Raw genomic sequence first — 25,696 nt, forward strand, 5'->3', positions numbered from 1 at the left:
CTTTATCCATTTCATTCCATTTTGCATTCCATTCCATTCCTATTCCATTCTCCACTCCATTCCATTCTCCACTCCATTCATTCTCCATACCATCCTTCATTCCATTCCATTCCATTCTATATTTCACTCCATTCCTTTCTCCATTTCACTCCATTCTGCAGTCCATTCCATTCTCCATTCCATTCCATTCTGCATTCCATTCTATTCCATTCTCCTTTCCATTCCTTTCTACTCCATTCGCCATACCATCCTCCATTCCATTCTATTCACCACTGCATTCCATTCCATTCCATTCTCCATTCCATTCCATACCCCATTCAACTCCATTCTCCATTGCATTCAATATTCTTTTCCTTTCTCCATTCCATTCACCACTGCATTCCATTCCATACTCCATTCCATTCTATTCATCACTACATTCCATTCCATTCCATTCTCCATTCCATTCTATATTCCATTCTCCATTCCAGTTCATTCTCCATTCCATTCGAGTCCATTCTCCATTCCATAGCATTCTCCATTCTATTCCATTCTCCATTTTATTGCACTCTGCATTCCACTCTGCATTCCATTCTGCATTCCATTCCAAACCATTCTCCATTCCACTGCATTCCCGTTTCCACTCCATTCCCCATTCAATTCCCCATTCCATTCCACTCCCCATTCCATCTCCATTCCATTTCATTCTCCATTCCATTCCATTCTATTCTCCATTCCATTCTGCATTCCATTCCATTCTCTATTCCATTTTCCATTCCTTTCCAATCTCTTTTCCATTCCATTCTCCATTCCATTCCATACTCCATTACATCCTCCATTCGATCCTCCATTCCATTCTCCATTTCATTCCCCATTTCATTCTTTTCTCCATTTCCTTCCATTCTCTATTCCATTCCATTCTCCATTCCCTTCCATTCCCTTCTGCACTGCGTTCCATTCTACTCCATTCTCTTTCCATTCTCCATTCCATTCCATTCTCCACTGCATATTCCATTTTCCATTCCATTCCATTGTCCATTGCGTTTTCCATTCCATTCCATTCTATTCCACTCATTTCATTCTCCATTCCATTCTATTCTCCATTCCATTCCATCCTCCATTTCATTCCATTCTGCATTCCATTCCATTCTGCATTCCATTCCATTCTGCAGTCCATTCTTTTCTCTAATCCATTCAATTCTCCATTCCATTCCTACTCCATTCTCCGCTCCATTCCATTCTCCATACCATCCTCCATTCCATTTCATTCCATACTCCATTCCATTCTATTCACCAATGCATTCCATTCCATTCTCCATTCTATTCCATTCCCTATTCCATTCCATGCTCCATACCATCCTCCATTCCACTACATTCTATTCCATTCTCCATTGCATTCTCCATTCCATTCCATTTTCCATTCCAGTTCATTCTCCATTCCATTCCATTCTCCATTCCATTCCACTCTCCATTCCAGTTCAATCTCCATTCCATTCCATTCTCTACTGCATTCCCGTTTCCACTCTATTCCCCATTCCATTCCACTCCCCATTCCATTCTCCATTCCATTCCATTCTAGTCTCCATTCCATCTCCATTCTATTTTCCATTCCATTCCATTCTCCATTCCATTCCTTTCCATGCCATTCTCCATTCGATTCCATTCTCTATTCCATCTCCATTTCATTCTCCATTCCATTGTGCACTGCATTCTCCATTCCATTCCATTCTATTCTGTTTCTCCATTCCATTCCATTCTCCACTCCATTCCATTCTTCATTCCATTCCATGCTGCATTCCATTCCATTCTCCATTCTATTCCATTGTCTTTCCATTCTCCATTCCAATCCATTCCTCATTTCATTCCATTCTCTATTCCATTTTCCATTCCCCACTCCATTTTCCAGTCTCCGTTCCATTCTCCAGTCCATTCCATTCTCCATTCCATTCCATTCTCCATTGCATTCCCCATTCCATTCCATTTTCCATTCCATTCCTTTCTCCACTCCATTTCATTCCATTATCGTCTCCATTTCCTTCCATTCTCCATTCTATTCCACTCTCCATTCCATTCCACTCTCCATTCCATTCTCCATTCCATTCCTTTCCATTCTCCACTCCATTCCATTCTCCATTTCCTTCCATTCCATTGCTTTCTGGATTCCATTGTCCATTCCATTCCATTCTTTATTCCATTCTCCATTCCATTCCTTTCTCCATTCCATTCTCTGTTCCATTCCATCCTCCATTCTATTCTCCATTTCATTCTCCACTCCATTCCATTCCCCATTCCTTTCCATTCTGCATTCCATTCCATTCTATTCTATTCTCCATTCCATTCCACTCTCCATTCCATTCCGTTCTCCATTCCATTGTATTCTCCATTTCATTGCATTTTCCATTCCATTCTCCAGTGTCCACTGCATTCCATTCTCCATACCATTCTGTTCTCCATTCCATTCCATTCTACATTCCTTTTCATTCCATTTCCCATTGCATTCCATTTCCAATTCCATTCCATTCTCCATTACATTCTCTCTTCCATTCCATTCTCCATTCCATCCATTGCATTTTCCATTCCATTCCCCATTCCATTCAATTCCATATTCCATTCCATTCTCCATTCCATTGCATTCTCCATACCATTCTACATTCCATTCCATATTCTCCACCGCATTCTCCCTCTGCCCAAATTTTAGAACAAGTTCTAGAAAAAGTTGTCATCCCAAAACAAATATGCATTCGCCAGTAAGTGGATGACCTTCTTATGTCTGGTGAGGATAAAGGGAAGTTAACTGACTTCTCTACACATATTCTTAACCATCTGCAGGTTGAGGGGCTACGAGTCTCAAAAAGAAAGCTCCAGTATGTAGAGTCCAAATTTAAATATTTAGGCCACTTAATAAGTGCAGGCAAGTGAAGAATAAAGCCTGAACAAATTGAGGGACTCATGTCCTTACCCTTGCCTCAAACTAAACAACTCAGGAATTTTTTTTTTTTTTTTTTTTTTTGAGACGGAATCTCGCTCTGTCACCCAGGCTGGAGTGCAGTGGCGCGATCTCGGCTCACTGCAAACTCCACTTCCCGGGTTCATGCCATTCTCCTGCCTCAGCCTCCTGAGTAGCTGGGACTATAGGTGCCCGCCACCATGCCCGGCTAATTTTTTGTATTTTTAGTAGAGATGGGGTTTCACCGTGTTAGCCAGGATGGTCTCGATCTCCTGACCTCATGATCTGCCTGCCTGGGCCTCCTAAAGTGCTCGGATTACAGGCATGAGCCACCATGCCCAGCCCAAACTCAGGAAATTTTTAGGGTTAGTCGGACACTGCCACTTATGGATTGACTCATATGCACTGTACAGTAAACTGTTATATCAAAAACTTGCCCAGGAGAAGCCTAATCATATCTTGTGGACTTCTGAGGAAGCTGATCAAGTCAAGGAGCTGAAGGAAAGGCTCATAACTGCCCCTGTTTTAGCCTCATCCTCCCAAGAAAAGCCATTCCACCTTTTTGTTAATGTGGACAGTGGAGTAGCTTTAGGAGTGCTGACTCAAGAACATGGAGGCCGCCAGCAGCCCATAGCCTTCCTATCAAAGGTCTTAGATCCAGTCACTTGTGGATGGCCTCAGTGCATCCAGTCCATCGCAGCTACCTCAGTATTAGTCGAAGAAAGCAGAAAGTTAACCTTTGGGGGAAAATTGACAGCAAGCACGCCTCACTAAGTTAGAATATCTTAAACCAGAAAGCAGAGAGATGGCTTACTGAGTCGAGAATTTTAAAGTATGAAGCCATTCTGTTAGAAAAGAATGATTTAACATTGACCACTGAAAATTCACTCAGTCCAGCAGGTTTCCTAACTGGGAATCCAAATCTAAGGAGGGAACACACGTTAGATTTAATTTATTACCATACAAAGGTTTGACCAGACCTAGAAGAAACTCCCTTCCAGACTGGATGGCACTTATTCATAGGTGGTTCCTCCCGGGTGATTTAGGGAAAAAGACACAATGGGCATTCAGTGATTGATGGAGAAACTCTTGCAGAAATAGAGTCAGGAAACTTGCCCAACAGTTGGTCTGCTCAAACGTGTGAGCTGTCTGCACTCAGCCAAGCCTTAAAGTACTTACAGAACCAGGAAGGAACCATCTATACCAATTCCAGGTATGCCTTTGGAATGGCTCATACATTTGAGAAAATTTGGACTGAACAAGGTCTCACTGATAGTAAAGGCCAAGACCCTGTTCACGAGGAGCTAATCACCCAAGTATTAAATAATCTTCAGTTGCCAGAAGAAATAGCTATTGTCCACGTTCCTGGACACAGAAAAGCCTTTCTTTTGAAAGTCGAGGAAATAACCTAGCAGATCAGGTAGCCAATCAGGCTGCTGTGTCTTCTGAAATGCGTACTTTTCACTTAACTCCCCACCTCCCTCCTCCTACTGTAATCCCCATTTTCTCTTCCACCGAAAAGGAAAAACTAATAAAAATAGGTGCTAAAGAAAATTCAGAAGGAAAATGGATATTGCCAGACCAGAGAGAAATGTTGTCTAAACCCCTTATGAGGGAAGTCTTATCCCAGCTACATCAAGGGACTCACTGGGGGCCCCAGGCCATTTGTGACATAATTCTCAGAGTATATGGTTGTATAGGAATTTATACCCTGGCCAAACAGGATATAAATAGTTGCTTAGTATGTAAGAAAACTAATAAACAGACTATAAAAAGATTACCTCTCAGGTGAAGGAATCCAGGCTTAAGTCCATTCCAAAGTATCAAAGTTGATTACACAGAAATGTCTCCAATAGGCGATCTAAAATATTTACTAGTGATAGCAGACCACCTCACTCACTGGGCCGAAGCTATCCCCGTTTCAAATGCGACAGCCAATAATGTAGTTAAGGCCCTAATTGAAAATATAGTATCCAGGTTTGGACTAATAGAAAACATTGATTCAGACAATGGAACTCAGTTTACCACACACATTGTTAAAAAGCTATCCCAAACATTAGACATTAGATAGCAATACCATACTCCCTGGCACTGAGCCTCATCAGGGAGAGTAGAAGGAATCGGACTTTAAAGAACCACTTAACCAAGTTAGTCTTAAAGACTCAATTGCCATGGACCAAGTGTCTTCCTAATTGCCCTGCTGAGAATTCGAACTATGCCATGGAAAGATATTGGTCTTTCTCCTTATGAGATGCTCTATGGATTGCCTTATTTACACTCTGCTTCTGATATTCCTACCTTTGAAACAAAAGATCAATCCCTTAAAAATTATATACTTGGTCTATCTTTTACTTTCCCTTCTCTTGAAACTAAAGGTCTATTAGTACAGGCGCCACCCTTGGAGTTCCTGGTGCATTAACATCAACCTGGGGATCACATCCTCATCAAAAGCTGGAACGAGAAGCTCGAGCCAGTCTGGGAAGGTTCTTACTTAGTGCTCCTAACTACTGAAACTGCAGTCCGTACAGCAGAGAAAGGATGCACTCATCACACCTGAGTCAAGAAAGCACCTCCCCATCCAGAGTCATGGACCATAGTCCCAGGGGAAAACCCTACCAAACAAAAACTAAGAAGAATTTAACTCTTTCATCTATTACTCTTTCTTCTTTCCTCGCTCTATTGCTCACCACCTAGTTATTAACATAAGCAAGTCAATTTCACCTCAAACTACTGCATTTGATGCTTGCCTCCTTATATCCTGTGAGGACTTCCCAAGTCAAAGACAGCTCTCCACTTCAGAAAAGTACCTCTGTCCCTCCTGGCTCTCCTCAGACTGGGTATTAGTGAATTTGGACCACTTAATCTGGGGAGATTTCGATAAAGACCCCGGTGTCAACCAGGTGTCATGTGCCCCAATGTAGAACTTTTATGTCGTAGTTGGTCCAATCTGTTTTTGTAATTTCCTAAAACCATACATTCATCTTACTAAAGAGACACTCCCCTCCCCCGCCAACTCTCAGCTAAACCACTGCCAATCCTATACAGTTTATTATCTCAAATCCTCAAGGTTCTTACCCCTTTCTAAGCCGGTTCCCTTCTTTAAGCAAGTTTTATGGTATGGTATGATGTTTCAGGGACAGATTCTGTTGGATTCTTTGAAACGAGTTTCTTTGATCCCCCCACCGCCTGCACCTTCCTCTAAGCCTTCTTCCAAAACTTCTCACAAGGGAACAATTGCTTCTCCTCCATCTAACGACAAGACCAAGATAGCCACTGTAGAATTTAAAGACTTAAACTTTGGCAATTGAGACAGGATACCAAGATGCAAATGCCTGGTTGGAATGGGTCAAATATTCCATCCGCACGGTAAACAAAAGCAATTGTTATGCTTGTGCATGGCAGGCCAGAGGCCCAGACTGCCCCCTTTCCACGAGGGTGGTCCTCCAGTTGACCGGGCATGGGATGCATGGTAGCTCTTTTCCAGGATTCTACAGCCTGGGGTAACAAGTCATGCCAAGCTCTCTCTCTGCTATATCCTGAAGTTTGACACCCCATGGGTCATCCCCCAACACTAAGTTCACTTTGTGTCTCTCACGACAAGGAGGAAACAGTGTTCCTTGAAGACCTGAAGGGATGCAGTGAGCTTAAGAATTTTCAAGAGCTTACCAATCAGTCAGCCCTTGTTCGTCCCTCAGTCGATGTGTGGTGGTATTGTGGTGGACCTTTACTGGACACTCTACTGAGTAACTGGAGTGGCACTTGTGCTTTAGTCCAATTAGCTATCCCTTTCACCCTGGCATGTCATCAACCAGAGGAAGAAAAAATAGGACATCGTAAAGCAAGAGAAGCCCCTTATGGGTCCTTCGACTCTCATGTCTATTTAGACGCAATTGGAGTCCCATGGGGAATACCAGATCAATTTAAAGCCCGAAATCAAATAGCTGCAGGATTTGAGTCAATATTTTGGTGGGTGACAATTAACAAAAATGTAGATTGGATAAACTACATCTATTACAACCAATGGCGATTTATTAACTACGCTAGACATGCTGTTAAAGGAATAGCTGAGCAATTAGGGGCTACTAGTCAGATGGCTTAGGAAAACAGGATAGCCTTAGACATGATACTAGCAGAAAGAGGAAGAGTTTGATTCATGATTAACACTCAGTGTTGTACCTTCATCCCAAACAACACCACCCCTGATGGAAGTACAACAAAGGCATTGCAAGGTCTGAGTGCTCTGAGTTAGCCAAGAACTCAAGGGTAAATGACCCTTTTACAGGATGGCTAGAAAAGTGGTTCGGTAAATAGGAATAACAGCCTCAATTCTTACTTCCCTCGCGGCCATAATGGGTGTACTTCTTGTTGGGTGCTGTGCCGTATCATGCATCCGTGGGTTGGTGCAGATGCTCATAGAAACGACACTTAATAAAAATTTCCCTTAACTATCTCCACCTTATCCAGAGAAGCTTCTTCTTTTGGAAAATCAAGCAGAACAACTAAGCCAAGACATGTTAAAGAAGTTTGAAGAGAAAGAGCTGTAAGGAAAATGCGAGAAGAAGGAATTATAAGATATGAGTTCTAAGTTTCTCTTCAAAGAATCAATGTCAGTATGTTCAATTCTTTGCCTTCTACTTTTAAACTTAACTTCCTCGTAAAACAACGTTTTCCCATCACCTGCTCCACCCTCACTCATTCCGATTACACGCTCCTGCCTGACTCATTCTGATCCACCCTGTCACTCTCTTTAAATTAGCCAACCGGAATTAGTTTAGCCTGTGTGGTCTAACCCTAGCCAACAGGGGAATGACACAGCAGCAGGGGCCACATGCATCAGGGATAAGAACCCCTTCCCCTCCCTTGTCCAAGTGTGAGCTCACCATTGCTCCATCAGTAAGGGTGTACCCTTCTATAGAAGTAAATCACCTTGCGGAGAAGAAAAAAAGAAAATTGTATATTCGAGAGCTATTTCTTTTGCGGCACCAAAACTCTACTTATAACACAGTTCCAGGAGGTGCCCTGCTCTGAGTCCCGCGGAAAAAGCTGCAGTTAGAAAGGACCTTTGAGATGAGAAGCCTAGCTCCACGGAGTCTCTCCTCCAAGCTTTTTTTTTTTTTTTGAGATGGAGTTTCACTTGTGTCACCCAAGCTGGAGTGCAATGGCACCATCTTGGCTCACTGCAACCTCTGCCTCCTGGGTTCAAGCGATTCTCCTGCCTCAGCTTCCTGAGTAGCTGGGATTACAGGCACATGCCACCATGCTCACCTAATTTTTGTATTTTTAGTAGAGATGGGGGTTTCACCATGTTGACCAGGCTGGTCTTGAATCCTCTAAGCCTTTCAGTTGTGGTAGATGGCCCTTCCCTTCGTTTCTCTGGCTCGGGGGAAAGGGCTGCTCCCTGCACTCATCAGCTTTAGGTTGCCCCAGGGCTCTCCTTTGCTTTATAGCCCGCCAACATCGATTCAACTAGTTCCTTAGACTCTTGGTTTATATTATCTCTCTCTGGCATAAATTTGTATTAAATTCTCTCTACTGAAATACCTTCTGGTTGTCTTTTAGTCCTGTGGCCAGCTGAATTCCTGTAAAACATAACTCACAACATTTCCTTAAAGGCCCAGGCTACCTGAAAGCCCACAAGGTACCTGTGTTAAAAATGAGTAAGGTGCCCAAGCTCCATATCAATGGTCTTGTACCATGACGAAGAAACTATGGGCTGCATTTCAGCCCACTCACCCTCAATCGTATGTCTTTTATATAGGACACAACTGTAAATAGTGAACCTGTGAAAGGTAATAGTAATTGTCATCTCTGCACTCACCACTTCCAATATTCTCACTGAAGTACCAGATGATGATTATACACACATTAAATTATGAAACTCCTAAAAATATTCCAGACCTTTCTTAGAACAGGCTAGGATCACCAAAATGACCCCCAAACATACCTGGTGTAAGTGAAGTTTCTTTATTCAAAATTAGAAAGGCATGAGATATATACTAAGGATTATTTGTAGTTTAAGAATACTCATATTTTTATTATTTATTTATTTACTGAGATGGAACGTCGCTCTGTCGCCCAGGCTGGAGTACAGTGGCGTGATCTCAGCTCACTGCAAGCTCCACCTCCTGGGTTCACACCATTCTCCTGCTCAGCCTCCCAAGTAGCTGGGACTACAGGCGCCCGCCACCATGCCTGGCTAATTTTTTGTATTTTTAGTAGAGACGGGGTTTCACCCTGTTAGCCAGGATGGTCTCGATCTCCTGATGTCGTGATCTGCCCACCTCGGCCTCCCAAAGTGTTGGGATTACAGGCATGAGTCACCTTGCCTGGCCTCATATTTGTATTTATTAAATGCTTCTTCACATAATATATAGTCCTGTGTGAATGCAAAATATCTGAACCAAGTCTCAGTCAACTTAGAAAGTTTATCTAGCCAAGGTTAAGAACGCGTCCGTGACACAGCCTCAGGAAGTCCTGAGACATGTGCCCAAGGTGATTGGGGGTACAGTTTGCTTTCATGCATTTTAGGAAGACATGAGACATCAATCAATATGTGTAAAATGTACATTGGTTCTCTGGTAAGGTGTAAGTGGTGGCTTCCAGGTTACGAGTAGATAAGAGAAAAAGGGTTGCATTCTTTTGAGTCTTGATCAGCCTTCCACTGAATACACAATTTAGTCTGGCTCAATAAACCTGCATTTTTACATAAACAGGGGAGAGAAGGCAATCAGATGTGCATTTGTCTCAGGTGAGCAGAGGGATAACTTTGATATAGAATGAAAGCAAGTTTGCCCTAACCTGTTCCCAGCTTGACTTTTCCCTTTAGCTTAGTGATTTGGGTCCCAAGATTTATTTTCCTTTCGCACCTGAAACTACACTTAGGGATCTCTAAAACTGCATTACTTTGAGGTGGTGTGTAATTTAGGAGCAATTTTTTGTTAAATGATATTGACGTGACTTCTGGAATAAGGGCACTGGGAGTTCTGCAGACCCTCTCTCCAGTGGCAAAAACAAAAACAACCCTTTGAAGTCTCTGGAAAATGTCCTAAGACCATACAACAAATGAAGATACATTTATTTAAATCAACTACATCTTAATAAGAACAGTGAGAATCTGTGCATTTGTGCTATGACCCACTCTTTTCTCCCTTTCCCAACTGCCTTCCTCTTCTCTGAAGCTCAGAATAAGATCCAGTTCATGTGGGTGCAGCCAAGAACACAAGACTCCCTCTCTCCTTAAGCTCCCAGTCAAGGAATGCAAGGACTGTGGTCTCTCCCTAAGAGGGACAGGCTTGTCAGCTTGTTTCATTTGCCCCAGCTCCACCTCGCACAGGCTATAATTTCAGATAAGAGCCAGAGAACTGGTGCTATCTTCCTCCACCCAGCCCCCATTCATATGGGGAAGCTCTACCCCAGGCACAGTAGGCTGAGAATATTTAAGCCCTGATTGCCCTCACCCAAGAGCAAAGTGAAGAGGTTCCATCCCAGGAGAGACAAGCCAAGAAGACTAGAGGCTGCCACCCGAGACCAGCATCAAGAGTCTGCCTCCAAGAGAAACAAACCACTGCCCTGCCCCCATCTCTGGAGCAGTGGCCCAGAGGTTTTACCCAAGAGGCAGAAAGGAAGAACAGAGTTCTGAAGGTCTCCCCAAGTGAACTTGCTAGCAGGAATAACTCTGTGTGGGTCTGCAGCAACCTCAATTCTTGCCCCTTTGGGTGAAAGAGTTTGACCAAGGGGCATAAGGCAGAGTGATCTTGATTGAAGCAAATTTTAGAGCAGGAGTGAAAGTTTATTTAAAAGTTTAAAGCATAAATGAAAGGAAGTAAAGTACACTTGGAAGAGGGCCAACTGGGCGACTTGCGAGATCAAGTGCATGGTCTGACCGTCTGACTTGGGGTTTTTATGTTGACATACTTCTGGGGTCTGGTGTTACTTCTCCTGATTCTTCCCTTGAGGTGGGCTGCCAGCATGCACAGTGGCCTGCTAGCACTTGGGAGGGGAGCACGCACAGTGTGTTTATCAGAGGCGTCTGAACCACCCATCTTGAATGGGGGCTGGGGAAAATAAGGCTGAGATCTACTGGGCTGCATTCCCAGCAAATTAAGGCATTCTTAGTCACAGGATGACACAGGAGGTCAGCACAAGATACAGGTCATAAAGACCTTGCTGATAAAACAGTTTGCAATAAAGAAGCCAGCTAAAACCCACCAAAACAAAGATGGCGATGAGAGTGACCTCTGGTGGTCCTCACTGCTACACTCCCACTAGCACCATGACAATTTACAAATGACATGGCAGCAACAGGAAATTACCCTATAAGGTCTAAAAATGGAAGGTATGAATAATCTACCCCTTGTTTAGCATATAATCAAGAAATAACCATAAAAATGGGCAAACAGGCCAGCCGCGGTGGCTCACGCCTGTAATTCTAGCACTTTGGGAGGCCGATATGGGCGGATCACAAGGTCAAGATATTGAGATCATCCTGGTCAACATGGTGAAATCCCGTCTCTACTGAAAATACAACAAAACATTACCTGGGTATGGTGGCAGGCGCCTGCAGTCCCAGCTACTCGGGAAGCTGAGGCAGGAGAATCGCTTGAATCTGGGAGTTGGAGGTTGCAGTGAACCAAGATAGCGCCACTGTACTCCAGACTTGCAACACAGTGAGACTCCATCTCAAAAAAAAAAAAGGGAAACCAGCAGCCCTCAGGGCTGCTCTATGAAGTAGCCATTCTTTTATTCCTCTACTTTCTTAATAAACTTGCTTTCACTTTTCTCTATGAACCCGTCCTGAATTCTTTGTTGCAGGAGATCTAAGAACCCTCTCTTGGCATCTGGATCCGGACCCCTTTCCAGTAACATGTTTACTGGAGTTGTGTGCATTCTCGCTGAGGCGTTCTTCCCTTACCAGCCGAAAGTCCCTAGGAGGTCATATACCAGTTAAACATCCATGACTTTGCCTCTTAGTGTGCATGTGTGAGCCCGCTCGGCCAACTCCTGAGATCTTATCAGAAAGCTGATCACCAGTTTCATGTTTTTTTCTGTCTTCTGGGAGACTGCCTTTCCCTGGCACTGGCTGCAACCAATTATTATTTTAGAGAGACAGTTAACAACACCTGACCATCACCTGATGCTTGCCTGACATTCCTGGTTGTGGAGGCCCTCTCCTGCCCTGTTTATGTCTGACTAGCTACCTACTGTAACAAACCAACTTTATTTAGAACAGAAGGTGGGGAATTTTCAGCCTCAGCACACTCTTGAAAATAACAGAGATTGTGGCGGTGAGCAATTGAGAGAAGGCTAGTGTGTCCGGAATTGGTGGGTTCTTGGTCTCGCTGACTTCAAGAATGAAGCCACAGACCCTTGTGGTGAGTGTTACAGTTCTTAAAGATGGTAGTCCGGAGTTTGTTCCTTCAGATGTTCAGATGTATCCGCAGTTTCTTCCTTCTGGTGGGTTCGTGGTCTCGTTGACTTCAGGAGTGAAGCTGCAGACCTTCGTGGTGAGTGTTACAGCTCTTAAAGGCGGTGCGTCCGGAGTTGTTTATTCTTCCCGGTGGGTTCATGGTCTTGCTGGCTTCAGGAGTGAAGCTGCAGACCTTCGCAGTGAGGGTTACAGCTCATAAAGGCGACGTGGACCCAAAGAGTGAGCAGCAGCAAGATTTATTGCAAAGAGCGAAAGAACAAAGCTTCCACAGTGTGGAAGGGGACCTGAGCGGGTTGCCGCTGGCTGGCTCAGGCAGCCTGCTTTTATTCCCTTACCTGGCACCAAGGGTTTAGGGATAGCCCTCATCTGTTTAGTCAGGCACTGGCCCAAGATCTAGGCCACTTCTCAAGTCCAGGCACTCTGGTCCTTCAGTATATGGATGATTTCCTTTTGGCTACCAGTTTGGAAGCCTCATGCCAGCAGGCTACTCTAGGTCTCTTGAACTTTCTAGTTAATCAAGGCTACAAGGTGTCTAGGTCGAAGGCCCAGCTTTGCCTACAGCAGGTCAAATATCCAGGCCTAATCTTAACCAGAGGAACCAGGGACCTCAGCAAGGAACAAACACAGCCTATACTGGCTTATCCTCACCCTAAGACATTAAAACAGTTGCGGGGGTTCCTTGGAATCACTGGCTTTTGTAGACTATGGATTCCTGGATACAGCGAGATAGCAGGCCCCTCTATACTTTAATCAAGGAAACCCAGAGGGCAATTACTCATCTAGCAGAATGGGAACCAGAGGCAGAAACAGCCTTCAAAACTTTAAAGCAGACCCTAGTACAAGCTCCAACTTTAAGCCTTCCCACAGGACATCTCTCAATATGTCACAGAGAGAGCCGGGATAGCTCTTGAAGTCCTTACTCCGACTCAGGGGACAACCCCACAACCAGTGGCAGACCTAAGTAAGGAAATTGATGTAGTAGCAAAAAGTTGGCCTCACTGTTTACAGGTAGTTGCAGCGGTGGCCATCTTAGTGTCAGAGGCTATCAAGATAATACAAGGAAAGGATCTCACTGTCTGGACTACTCATGATGTAAATGGCAAAGTTGGTGCCAAAGGAAGTTTATGGCTATCAGACAACTGCCTACCTAGATACCAGGCGCTACTCCTTGAGGGACTGGTGCTTCAAATGCATACATGGATGGCCCTCAGCCCTGCCACTTTTCTCCCAGAGGATGGGGAACCAATCAAGCCTGACTGCCACCAAATTATAGTCCAGACTTCCGCTGCCCAAGATGATCTCTTAGAAGTCCCCTTAGCTAATCTTGACCTTAACCTACATACTGATGAAAGGTCATTTGTGGAGAATGGGATACGAAGGGCAGGTTATGCCATAGTTAGTGATGTAACCGTACTTGAAAGTAAGCCTCTTGCCCCAGGGACCAGCACCCAGTTAGCAGAACTAGTGGCACTTACCCAAGCCTTAGAACTGGGAAAGGGAAAAAGAATAAATGTGTATACAGATAGCAATTATGCTTATCTAATCCTACATGCCCATGCTGCAATATGGAAAGAAAGGGAGTTCCTAACCTCTGGGAGAACCCTCATTAAATACTACAAGGAAATTATAGAGTTTTTGCACTCAGTGCAAAAACCCAAGGAGATGGCAGGCTTACACTGCTGAAGCCATCAAAAGGGGAAGGAGAGGGGAGAACAGCAGCATAAGCAGCTGGCAGAAGCAGGGAAAGACCAGCAGAAAGGAAAGAGAGAAAGAGATAGCAAGTCAGAGAAAGAGAGAGGAAGAAACAGGAGAGACAAAGAGACAGAGAGTCAAAGAAGATAGAAAGAGGAAGTCAGAGAGAAAGAGAGACAAAGGACAAGTCAAAGAGAAAGAAAGAGAGATGGAAGTAGTAAAGAAAAAACAGTGTACCCTATTCCTTTAAAAGCCAGGGTAAATTTCTATCTACCCAGCCAAGGTATATTCTTCTTATGTGGAACATCGACCTGTATCTGCCTCCCCACTAACTGGACAGGCACCTGCCCCTTAGTCTAAATCCCAACATTAATATTGCCCCAGGAAATCAGACCTTATCAGTACCCCTCAAAGCTCAAGTCCATCAGCACAGAGCCATACAACTAATACCCCTACTTATAGGGTTAGGAAAGGCTACTGCTACAGGAACCGGAATAGCCAGTTTATCTACTTGATTATCCTAGTACTACACACTCTCAAAGGATTTCTCAGACAGTTTGCAAGAAATAACGAAATCGATCCTTACTCTACAATCCCAAATAGACCCTTTAGCAGCAGTGACTCTCCAAAACCACGGAGGCCTAGACCTCCTCACTGCTGAGAAAGGAGGACTTTGCACCTTCTTAGGGGAAGGGTGTTGTTTTTACACTAACCAGTCAGGGATAGTATGAGATGTCGCCCGGCATTTACAGGAGGCTTCTGAAATCAGACAATGCCTTTCAAATTCTTACACCAACCTCCGGAGTGGGGCAACATGGCTTCTCCCCTTTCTAGGTCCCATGGCAGCCATCTTGCTGTTACTCCCCTTTGGGCCCTGTATCTTTAACCTTCTTGTTAAATTTGTTTCCTCTAGAATCAAGGCCATCAAGCAACAGATGGTCTTACAAATGGAACCCCAAATGAGTTCAACTAACAACTTCTACCAAGGACCCCTGGACCAACCCGCTGGCACTTTCACTGGCCTAGAGAGCTCCCCTCTGGAGGACACCACAACGCAGGGCCCCTTCATCACCCCATCCAGCAGGAAGTAGCTAGAGGGATCATTGGCCAAATTCCCAACAGCAGTTGGGGTGTCCTGTTAAGAGGGGGATTGAGAGGTGACAACGTGCTAGCAGCCCTTGCTCTTGGCGCCTCCTCGGCCTCGGCATCCACTCTGGTAGTGCTTGAGGAGCCCTTCAGTCCACCACGGCACTGTGGGAGCCCCTCTCTGGCTGGCCGAGGCTGGAGCCACTTCCCTCTGCTTGCGGGGAGGTGTGGAAGGAGAGGCACAGGCACTCACGGCCCAGTGCGAGTTTCAGCACGTGCAGGCTCAGCGGGCCTGCACATGGAGCAGCAGGTGATGCCGGCCCAGGGCAGTGAGGGGCTTAGCACCCGGGCCAGCAGCTGCGGAGGTTGCACCAGGTCCCCTAGCAGTGCCGGCCCACCATCGCTGCACTCAAGTTCTCGCCGGGCCTCAGTTGCCTCCCCACGGGGCAGGGCTCAGGACCTGCAGCCTGCCATGCCCGAACTCCCCGCCCAGCTCCCGTGGTGGACTCCCACGCAGCCTGAGCCTCCCCGACGAGCATTGCCCCCTGCTCCACGGTGCGCAGTCCCATCGACCACCCAAGTGTTGAGGAGTGCAGGCGCAGCTCGGGACTGGCAGGTAGCTCTACCTGCAGCCCTGATGCAGGATCCCATAGGTGAAGCCAGCTGGGCTCCTGAGTCTAGTGGGAACATGGAGAACTTTTATGTCTAGCTAAGGGATCGTAAAGACACCATTCAGCACTCTGTATCTAGCTCAGGATTTGTGAATATACCATTCAGTACTCTGTATCTAGCTAAGCTATTGGGGACTCGGAGAACTTTCTGTCTAGTACTCTGTGTCTAGCTAAAGGATTGTAAACACACCAATCAGCACTCTGTGTCTAGCTCAGGGTTTGTAAATACACCAATTGATACTCTGTATCTAGCTAACCTAGTGGGGACCTGGAGAACTTTTCTGTCTCGCACTCTGTGTCTAGCTCAAGGATTGTAAACACACCAATCAGCACTCTGTCAAAACGGACCAAACGGCTCTCTGTAAAATGGACCAATCAGCTCTCTGTAAAACAGACCAATCAGCTCTCTGTAAAATGGACCAATCAGCAGGATGTGGGTGGGGTCACATAAGGGAATAAAAGCAGGCTGCCCAAGTCAGCAGTGGTAACCTGCTCGGGTCCCCTTCCACACCAGTGGAAGCTTTGTTCTTTTGCTCATTGCAATAAATCTTGCTGCTGCTCACTCTTTAGGTCCACACCGCTTTTATGAGCTGTAACACTCACCACGAAGGTCTGCAGCTTCACTCCTGAAGCCAGCGAGACCACGAACCCACCCACCGGGAGGAACAAACAACTCCAGGCGCGCCGCTTTTAAGAGCTGTAACACTCACTGCGAAGGTCTGCAGCTTCACTCCTGTCAGCGAGACCATGAACCCACCAGAAGGAAGAAGCTCCAAACACATCTGAACGTCTGAAGGAACAAACTCCGGACACACCATCTTTAAGAACTGTAACACTCACTGTGAGGGTCCGTGGCTTCATTCTTGAAGTCAGCGAGACCAAGAACCCACCAATTCCGGACACACTACGAGCTCCATGAGAAGAATCAGCTAAACCAAAGACCAGAGAAGTTTATGAGAGAATCAAGGTATGAGACAGTGAGAAGAGCCTTCTAGGTTGGGAAAAACCTCACAGACTGGTCAGAAAGATGACCTATGCAAAGGATCTCATATTCATTGGATCAGATGGTGGGGCAACTTATGTCCCAGGGCACTGTTGAAAAGAATAAAGCAATCAATCTGCAATTAGTGGAGGGTAACAGTGCTTTGTAATGCCAACTGAAGCACACAGTTTAACACAAAGAGCAGGGAAAGAGACAAAGTGAGCCCTGCTAAAACTAAAACCAGTGTGATCCCAGGATTACTATGCCCATGTCAAAAAAGCCACTGAAGAATGACATCACAGCTGCACATGCTGAAGGAATACAGTTTACCAAAATAGTGTCATAGAGCCATGACAGTAAACAAATAAGCAAACTATCACCACAAGCCTGGGGAGGAGGAGAATTAGCATTCAAGTTGTTACAATGTATTTGTCAGGCCTGTGAGCCGAAGCTCAGCCATTATAACCCCTGTGACCTGCACATACACATCCAGTGGCCTGCAGGAGCCAAGAAGTCTGGAGCAAAGAAAAACCACAAAGAAGTAAAACAGCCAGTTCCTGCCTTAACTGATTAACTAAAATTATACTATTTTACTATTGTGACTTGTCCTTGCGCTACCTTAGTTGATGAACTTTGTGACGTTCTTCTTCTGGACAATAAGTCTTATGATCTCTCCACCATGCATCTTGTAACCCCTCCTCTGCTAACAATAGATAACCACCTTTTACTGTAATCTGCCCTTACCTACCCAACTCCTATAAAGCAACCCTTTCCCCATCTCCCTTTGCTGACTCTTTTTGGACTCAGCCCACCCACTCCCAGGTGAATTAAAAGCTTTATTGCTCACACAAAGCCTGTTCGGTGTCTCTTCACACGGATGCACTTGACAGTATTACCTAAAATGTGCCGGTTTTCAGTCGGAAAAAAAATAAGAGATATGCGAAGAAAAAGGAAAGTGTGACCCGTTGGTAGGGGAAATAAAAGCAGCAAACAAAAGTTAACTTTGAGAGAGTTTAGCTGCCAGATTTAGTAGGCAACAACTTTAAAGCAGCCAATAAAAATATGTTCAAAGAATTAAAGCAAAGGAAAACATGCTTAAAAAAGTAAAGGGAGATATGGTCGTCATGTTTCATCAAATAGAGAATATCGACAGAGGGAAATTTTTAAAAAAGGAAATCAAGATGTTGAAAGTACAATTCTTAAAAATTCCACTAGAGGGGCTCAAACAGTTAGGCTGACAGAAAAAAATGAGTGTACTTGAAGACAGATGAATACAGATTACGTACTCTTGTAACTGAGTGCTTGCATTTTTCCAAGAAAAAAGGAATGAATTACTATTTTAAAATTTATTTTCTGTTATCTTCTCCCCTTTCCCCATTCCTGTTTGTTTCCTACTTAGCCCTTCAGAAATGCAAATTTAACCTTTTACACACTTTCCCCTCACCAGACATTCTCTGCAGGGCAAGTTCTTCTAACTAAGCCTCCAAGACACATCTCTCCTAGAGAATTAACAGTTAATTTGCAGACCAAACCATACTGGCCAGCGAACTTTCACCCCCAGGAGGTGGTCTTGAAACTTCCACCCTCGAGGGGTTGCCACTCTTGTAGGGAGTAGGGGGGACTTCCATCCACCAGGAGAACATATCCAAATCATGCCGGCTTGGCCACTATTACAACTTATTTCTGCCCAGGAAGGTGCCAATTAAACTGTTAGATTAGGCACCAGCTAGCAGTGGGAGCCCTGCCCTCCTTCACTTCCCCATTTACCTTATAAAAGTGTCTGCTTTCTGCTCCAAAGGTGAAGCAGCACATATAAAGGCAGGATGCTTTGTGCCTCATTCCCTAAGCTAGCTTTGGAATAAACCATTTTCCTTGTACCAGATCTTACTCTTGTTAATCAGACTCTAAATGCAGCATGCAGCTAACCTGCTTTTTGGTTATAATCTGAAGGTCAGAGAGATATAACAATGAAGACAAATTACCATAAACTTCAGAGAAATGTGTGACATTATTAAGACAACTTAGGCATTATTAACACAACTTAGGTAGTCCCAAAAGGAAAGAAAGAAAAAAAGGTAGGAAAATATTCAAAAAATTATGGCTGAAAATGACCCATATTTGATGAAAAGCAATCTACACATCCAAAAGGAACAACTAGCTCTGAGGTGGACAAATGCAAAAAGATCCACAACCAGATACATCATTGTAAAAATGTTGAAAGTCAAAAGAAAAGAGAAAATGTTAAAGGCAGCAAGGGAAAAACAACTCGTCATGTACTAGGGAAGTGTAAAAGATTAGCAGGTGGTGGTTAATCTAGAACAATGGAGCCCCAAAGATGGTAACATGACATATTCAAAGCAGAGAAAGAAAAAAAAAAGAAAAACCTGTCAACCAAGAATTTAATATTCAGTAAAACTATCTTTCAAAAATAAAGACCTATTTCAAAATAGGTCTTTCAAAAGTAGAGACCTATTTTTAAAAAAAGAGAAAGAGAAGGACCTAACAGACATATAAATAGCCAACAGGTATATGAAAAAATGCCCAACATCACTAATCATCAGGAAAATGCAAATCAAAACCACAATGAGATATCACCTCATCCCAGTTAAAATGGCTATCATAAAAACACACATATAAAATAATATATGCTGGCAAGGATGCAGAGAAAAGCAAACTCTTTTACACTGTTGGTAAGAATGTAAATTAATACAGCCATTATGTAAAATAGTATGGAGGTTCTTAAAAAATAAATAGAACTACCATATTATCCAGTAATCCTACTACGGGGTATACAGAAAAAGGAATTTAAATCAGCATGTCAAAGAGATATCTGCACTCTCATCCCAACAGTCAAGATACGGAATCCATCAAGAAATGAATGGATAAAGAAAATGTGGTACATATACACAATGGAATACCATTCAACCTTTAAAACAAAAAGAAATTATGTCATTTGCAACAAAATAGATAAACCTGGAAGACATTATATTATGCTAAGTGAAACAAGCCAGGCAGTGAAGGACAAATATTACAGGATCTCACTTAAGTGGGGAATCTAAAAAAGTCAAACTCATAGAAACAGAGTAGAATAGTGGCTACCAGAGGCTGGGGGAGGAAGGAGGAGAAAAGAATGGGGAGAAGTTGTTTAAAGGGTACAAAGTTTCAGTTGGACAGGAGGAGTAAGTTTTTGAGATCTACTGCACAGCATGGTGACTATACTAATGTATTTTGTTATTTCAAAGCTGCTAAGAGAGTAAATTTCAAATTCCCACAAGACAAGGATAAGTACAGTGATGGATATGTTAATTAGGTTGCTTTAATCATTTCACATTGTATACAAAATCATATACATGTCAAAACATCACACTGTATGCAACAAATATATATGATTTGTCAATTAAAAAGTAAGAAAATCAAAATATCTCACCTTCTGTGTCCTCCACCATATCAAGTTTAACCGCCTTTGTTCCATCAAAACAAAATGCCCTGATGGAATTCAGCCCTAACAATAAGGCATTCTGCTTTATTTTTTCTACTTTGCTGAAGATTTTATCCAGTGCTATAACTTCTCCCTAAAAAAAAAAAACAAAACACACACACAGAGAAAAAAAAAAAAAAGAACACTATAAATCCAAAGCAGTCAAGTCATAAAATCAATGAGAAAAACTGATGAAAAATTATGGTCTTTTCCACCATCCTCCCATCCCTACTTTAAAACCTCTATCCATTAACCAAATATATGTGTCCGGAATTTATTCCTTCCAGTGGGTTCTTGGTCTCTCTGACTTCAGGAATGAAGCCACTGGATGGGTGTGGTGGCTCACGCCTCTAATCCCAGCAGTTTGGGAGGCCAAGGCGGGCAGATCATGAGGTCAGGAGATTGAGACCATCCTGGCTAACAAGGTGAAACCCCATCTCTACTAAAAACACAAAAAATTAGCCGGGTGTGGTGGCACGCGCCTGTAGTCCCAGCTACTCAGGAGGCTGAGGCAGGAGAATGGTGTGAAATCGGGAGATGGAGCTTGCAGTGAGCCGAGATCGCACCACTGTACTCTAGGCTGGGCGACAGAGCGAGACTCATCTCAAAAAAATAAATAAATAAATAAATAAATAATTTTTAAAAACATAAAAAAAAAGAAAGAAGCTGCAGACCCTCATGGTGTTACAGTTTTTAAGGATGGTGTGTCTGGAGTTTGTTCCTCCAGATGCTCAGATGTGTCTAGTGTTTCTTCCTTCCGGGGGGGTTCGTGGTCTTGCTAACTTCAGGAGTGAAGTCACAGACTTTCGCAGTGAGTGTTATAGCTCATAAAGGCAGTGCAGACCCAAAGAGTGAGCAGCAGCAGGATTTATCATGAAGAGCAAAAGAACAAAGCTTTCACAGCGTGGAAAGGAACCCCAGCGGGTTGCCGCTGCTGGCTCAGGTGGCCAAGCTTTTATTCCCTTATTTGGCCCTGCCCACATCCTGCTGATTGATCCATTTGACAGAGCGCTGATTGGTCCATTTTACAGAGCACTGACTGGTCCATTGGTGCGTTGGTGCGTTTACAATCCTTTAGCTAGACACAGAGCACTGATTGGTGCGTTTACAATCCTTTAGCTAGACACAGAGTACTGATTAGTGCGTTTACAATCCTCTAGCTCGACAAAAAAGTTCTCCAAGTCCTCACTCCACCCAGGAAGTCCAGCTGGCTTCACTTCTCATGTATATCCAATTTACATTAAATACCTGTGTCATTCCATTAAGAAAATACACATTCTTGCCAGAAAAATAATCTTATAATGACTAGCAACTTTTAATCAACAAAACTCAAAACCAAGAAGTATTTGTAATCTTCTAAAGAAACTTAAAAACACCCACTGGAGGCAAACATTAAAAATCACCAATTTGATGTGCCTTGTTCACCTCTGGACAAACACGAGCTAATGCTATTAGACAACGGCCTTAAAGTGCTTTGAGATGCAAATGAATGCTACTTGTAAAATTGGTCATTTTAATATTTTCCAGCTAGCCACATAAAATTCCTGTGAATTCTGGCAACCAAAACTGGAAAAATATGAGCCAAAACCTCTGTATAGCATAGCAAAATATTCTGGTGTGGTATAAAACGCAGTTCAAGAAAATCTTATGTAGTAACACTTTAAGTCAAAGTCAATAAAGATAAGAGTTAAAAATTTCGGAGGGCCAAGATACCTAAATAGAAACAGCTCCAGTCTGCAGTTCCCAGCAAGACCAACGCAGAAGGCTAGTGATTTCTGCATTTCTAACTGAGGTACCCAGTTCATCTCATTGGGACTGTTAGGCAGTGGGTGCAACCCATGGAGAGCAAGCAGAAGTAGGGTTGGGCGTCATTTATCCAGGAAGTGCAAGCAGCTGGGGGACCTCCCTCCCCCAGTCAAGGGAAGCTGTGAGGAACAAACTATGCTACCTATCCTGGGTACTATGCTTTTCCCATGGTTTTTGCAATCCACAGATCAGGATATTCCCTCATGAGCCTACACAAGAACCCTGGGTTTCAAGCACAAAACTGGGCAGCCATTTGGGCAGGCACCAGGCTAGCTGCAGGAGTTTTTTTTTGTATGCCAGTGGCACCTGGAACCCCGGTGAGACAGAACCGTTTACTCCCCTGGGAAGGGGGCTGATACCAGGGAGCCAAGTGGTCTCACTCAGTAGGTCCCACTGTCATGGAGCCCAGCAAGCTAAAAATCACTGGCTTGAAATTCTCACAGCCAGAACAGCAGTCTGAAGTCAACATGGGACGATCGAGCTTGGTAGGCATCCACCATTATGAGTCTTCAGTAGGCTGTTTTCCCCTGACAATGCTAAGAAAACTGGAAGGTTTGGACTGGGCAGAATTGACCACAGTGCAGCAAAGCGGTTGTGGCCACACTGCTTCTCTAGATTCCTCCTCACAGGGCAGGGCATCTCTGAAGGAAAGGCAGCAGCCCTACTCAGGGGCTTACAGATAAAACTCTCATCTCCCTGAGACAGAGCACCTGCAGGGGGAGGTGGCTGTGGGCGCAGCTTCAGCGGACTTAATCTTTCCAGCCTGCCGCCTCTGAAGAGAGAAGCTGATCCTGACAAAGGGGATTCTCCAAGCACAGTGTACCAGCTCTGCTAAGGGACAGATTGCCTCAAGTGGGTCCCTGATCCTCATGCCTCCTGACTAGGAGAGACCACCCAAAAGGGGTTAACAGACACCTCATGCAGGAGAGCTCTGGCTACTAGCATCAGGGCAGTGCCCTCTGGGATGAACCTTCCAGAGGAAGGAGCAAGCAGCAATCTTTGCTGTTCTGCAGCCTCCACTGGTGATACCCGGGCAAACAGGGCCTGGGGTGGACCTCCAGTAAACCACAGCAGACCTCCAGAGGAGGGGCCTGACTCTTAGAAGAAAAACTAACAAACAGAAAGCAACAATATCAACAAAAAAGACCCCCCACAACAATCCCATCCAAAGGTCATCAGCCTCAAAGATCAAAGGTATATAAATCCATGAAGATAAGGAAAAGCCAGCACAAAAATGCTGAAAATTCCAAAAACCAGAATGCCTCTTCTCCAAATAATCGCAACTTCTCTCCAGCAAGGGAACAAAACTGGATAGAGAATGAGATTGACAAACTGACAGAAGTAGGCCTCAGAAGGTGGGTAATAACATACTTCTCCGAGCTAAAGGAGCATGTTCTAACCCAACACAAGGAAGCTAAGAACCTTGATAAAAGGTTACAGGAATGGTTAACTAAAATAACCAGTTTAGAGAGGAACATAAATGACCTGATGGAGCTGAAAAACACAGCACGAGAACTTCTTGAAGCATACACAAGTATCAATAAACAAATCGATCAACTGGAAGGACATCAGAGACTATTTATGCCTTGCTGATATAAGGCATAAAGACAAGATTAGAGAAAAAAGAATGAAAAGGAACAAACAAATCTTTCAAGAAATACGGGACTACGTGTAAAGACCAAAGCCATGATTGACTGGCATACCTGAAAGTGACAGGGAGAATGGACCAAGTTGGAAAACACACTTTAGGATATTATCCAGAAGAAATTCCCCAACCAAGCAAGACAGGCCCACATTCAAATTAAAAAAATACAGGGAACACCACTAAGACACCCCTCGAAAAGAGCAACCCCAAGACACATAATCAGATTTTCCAAGATTGAAACAAAGGTTAAGGGCAGCCAGAAAGGTCAGGTCACCTACAAAGGGAAGCCCATCAGACTAATAGCAGATGTCTCTGCAGAAACCCTACAAGCCAAAATAGAATGGGGGCGAATATTCAACATTCTCAAAGAAAAGAGTTTTCAACCCAGAATTTCACATCCAGCCAAATTAAGTCTCAAAAGCAAAGGAGAAATAAAATCCTTCCCAGGCAAGCAAATGCTGAGGGATTTTGTCACCACCAGACCTGCCTTACAAGAGTTCCTGAAGGAAGCACTAAATATGAAAAGGGAAAACCAGTAACAGCCACTGCAAAAAAACACCAAAATATAAAGATCAATGACACTATGAAGAAACTCCATCAACTAATGTGCAAAATAATGAGCTAGCATCATGATGACAGGATCAAATTCACACCTAACCATATTAACTTTAAATGTAAATGATTAAAGGCCTCAATTAAAATACACAGCCTGGAGTCAAGACCCATTTACTTGGTGTGCTGTATTCAGGAGACCCATCTCATGCAAAGATACTCAAAATAAAGGAATGGAGGAATATTTACCAAGTAAATGGAAAGGAAAAAAAAGTAGGGGTTGCTATCCTAGTCTCTAGTAAAACAGACTTTAAACCAACAAAAATCAAAAAAGATAAAGAAGGGCATTACATAACGATAAAGGGGTCAATGCAACAAGAAGAGGTAACTATCCTAAATATATATGCACCCAATACAGGAGCACCCAGATTCATAAAACAAGTTCTTAGAGACCTACAAAGAGACTTAGACTCCCACACAATAATAATGGGAGACTTTAACACCCTACTGTTAATATTAGATCAATGAGACAGAAAATTAACAAGGATATTCAGGACTTGAACTCACCTCTGGATCAAGTGAACCTAATAGACATCTACAGAACTCTCCACCCCAAATCAACAGAATATACATTCTTCTCAGAGCCAAATGGCACTTATTCTAAAATCAACCACATAACTGGAAGTAAAACACTCCTCAGCAAATGCAAAAGAATGGAAATAAATAACAGTCTCTCAGATCACAGTGCAATCAAACTAGAACTCAGGATTAAGAAACTCCTCAAGGGGGCGTGCCCAAAATGGTCAAATAGGAACAGCTCCAGCCTCCAGCTCCCAGCATGAGAGACACAGAAGAAGGGTGATTTCTGCATTTTCAACTAAGGTACCGGGTTCATCTCACTAGGGAGTGCCGGAAAATCGGTGCTGGTCAGCGGGTGCAGCCCGACCAGCGAGAGCAGAAGCAGGGCAAGGCATTGCCTCACCTGGAAAGCACAAGGGGGAAGGGAATCCCTTTTCCTAGCCAAGGGAAACTGAGACAGACAACACCTGGAAAATTGGGTAACTCCCACCCTAACACTGCGCTTTACCAAGGGTCTTAGCAAATGGCACACCAGGAGATTATATCCCACACCTGGCCTGGAGAGTCCCACACCCATGGAGCCTCCCTCATTGCTAGCATAGCAGTCTGACATCTAACTGCAACGCAGCAGCAAGGCTGGGGGAGGGACGCCTGCCATTGCTGAGGCTTAAGTGGGTAAACAAAGACACCTGGAAGCTCGAATTGGGTGGAGCTCACCGTAGCTCAAGGAGGTCGGCCTGCCTCTGTAGACTGCTCCTCTGGGGACAGGACATAGCTAAACAAAAAGCAGCAGAAACCTTGGCAGAGGTAAATGCCCCTGTCTGATAGCTTTGAAGAGAGCAGTGGATCTCC

The 25,696-nt window shown here is 44.0% G+C and overlaps 1 protein-coding gene across 7 annotated transcripts in view; it reads right to left on the reverse strand.

Moving 5' to 3' along the window:
- Positions 1-25,696, reverse strand: part of NSUN6 (NOP2/Sun RNA methyltransferase 6) — a 118,308-nt gene that overhangs the window by 37,143 nt on the left and 55,469 nt on the right. For all 7 annotated transcript variants that reach the window (XR_013397790.1, XM_077945479.1, XM_015146572.3 and 4 more), the window contains exon 8: positions 20,212-20,356. Coding sequence is in view for 6 of the 7 variants with exons in the window: in XM_077945479.1 (XP_077801605.1) it covers positions 20,212-20,356 (145 nt within the window). In the remaining variant the exon portion in view is untranslated. The remainder of the gene's footprint in view (positions 1-20,211; positions 20,357-25,696) is intronic.

Source organism: Macaca mulatta, chromosome 9, assembly GCF_049350105.2.
Source record: "Macaca mulatta isolate MMU2019108-1 chromosome 9, T2T-MMU8v2.0, whole genome shotgun sequence".
NCBI lineage: Eukaryota > Metazoa > Chordata > Mammalia > Primates > Cercopithecidae > Macaca > Macaca mulatta.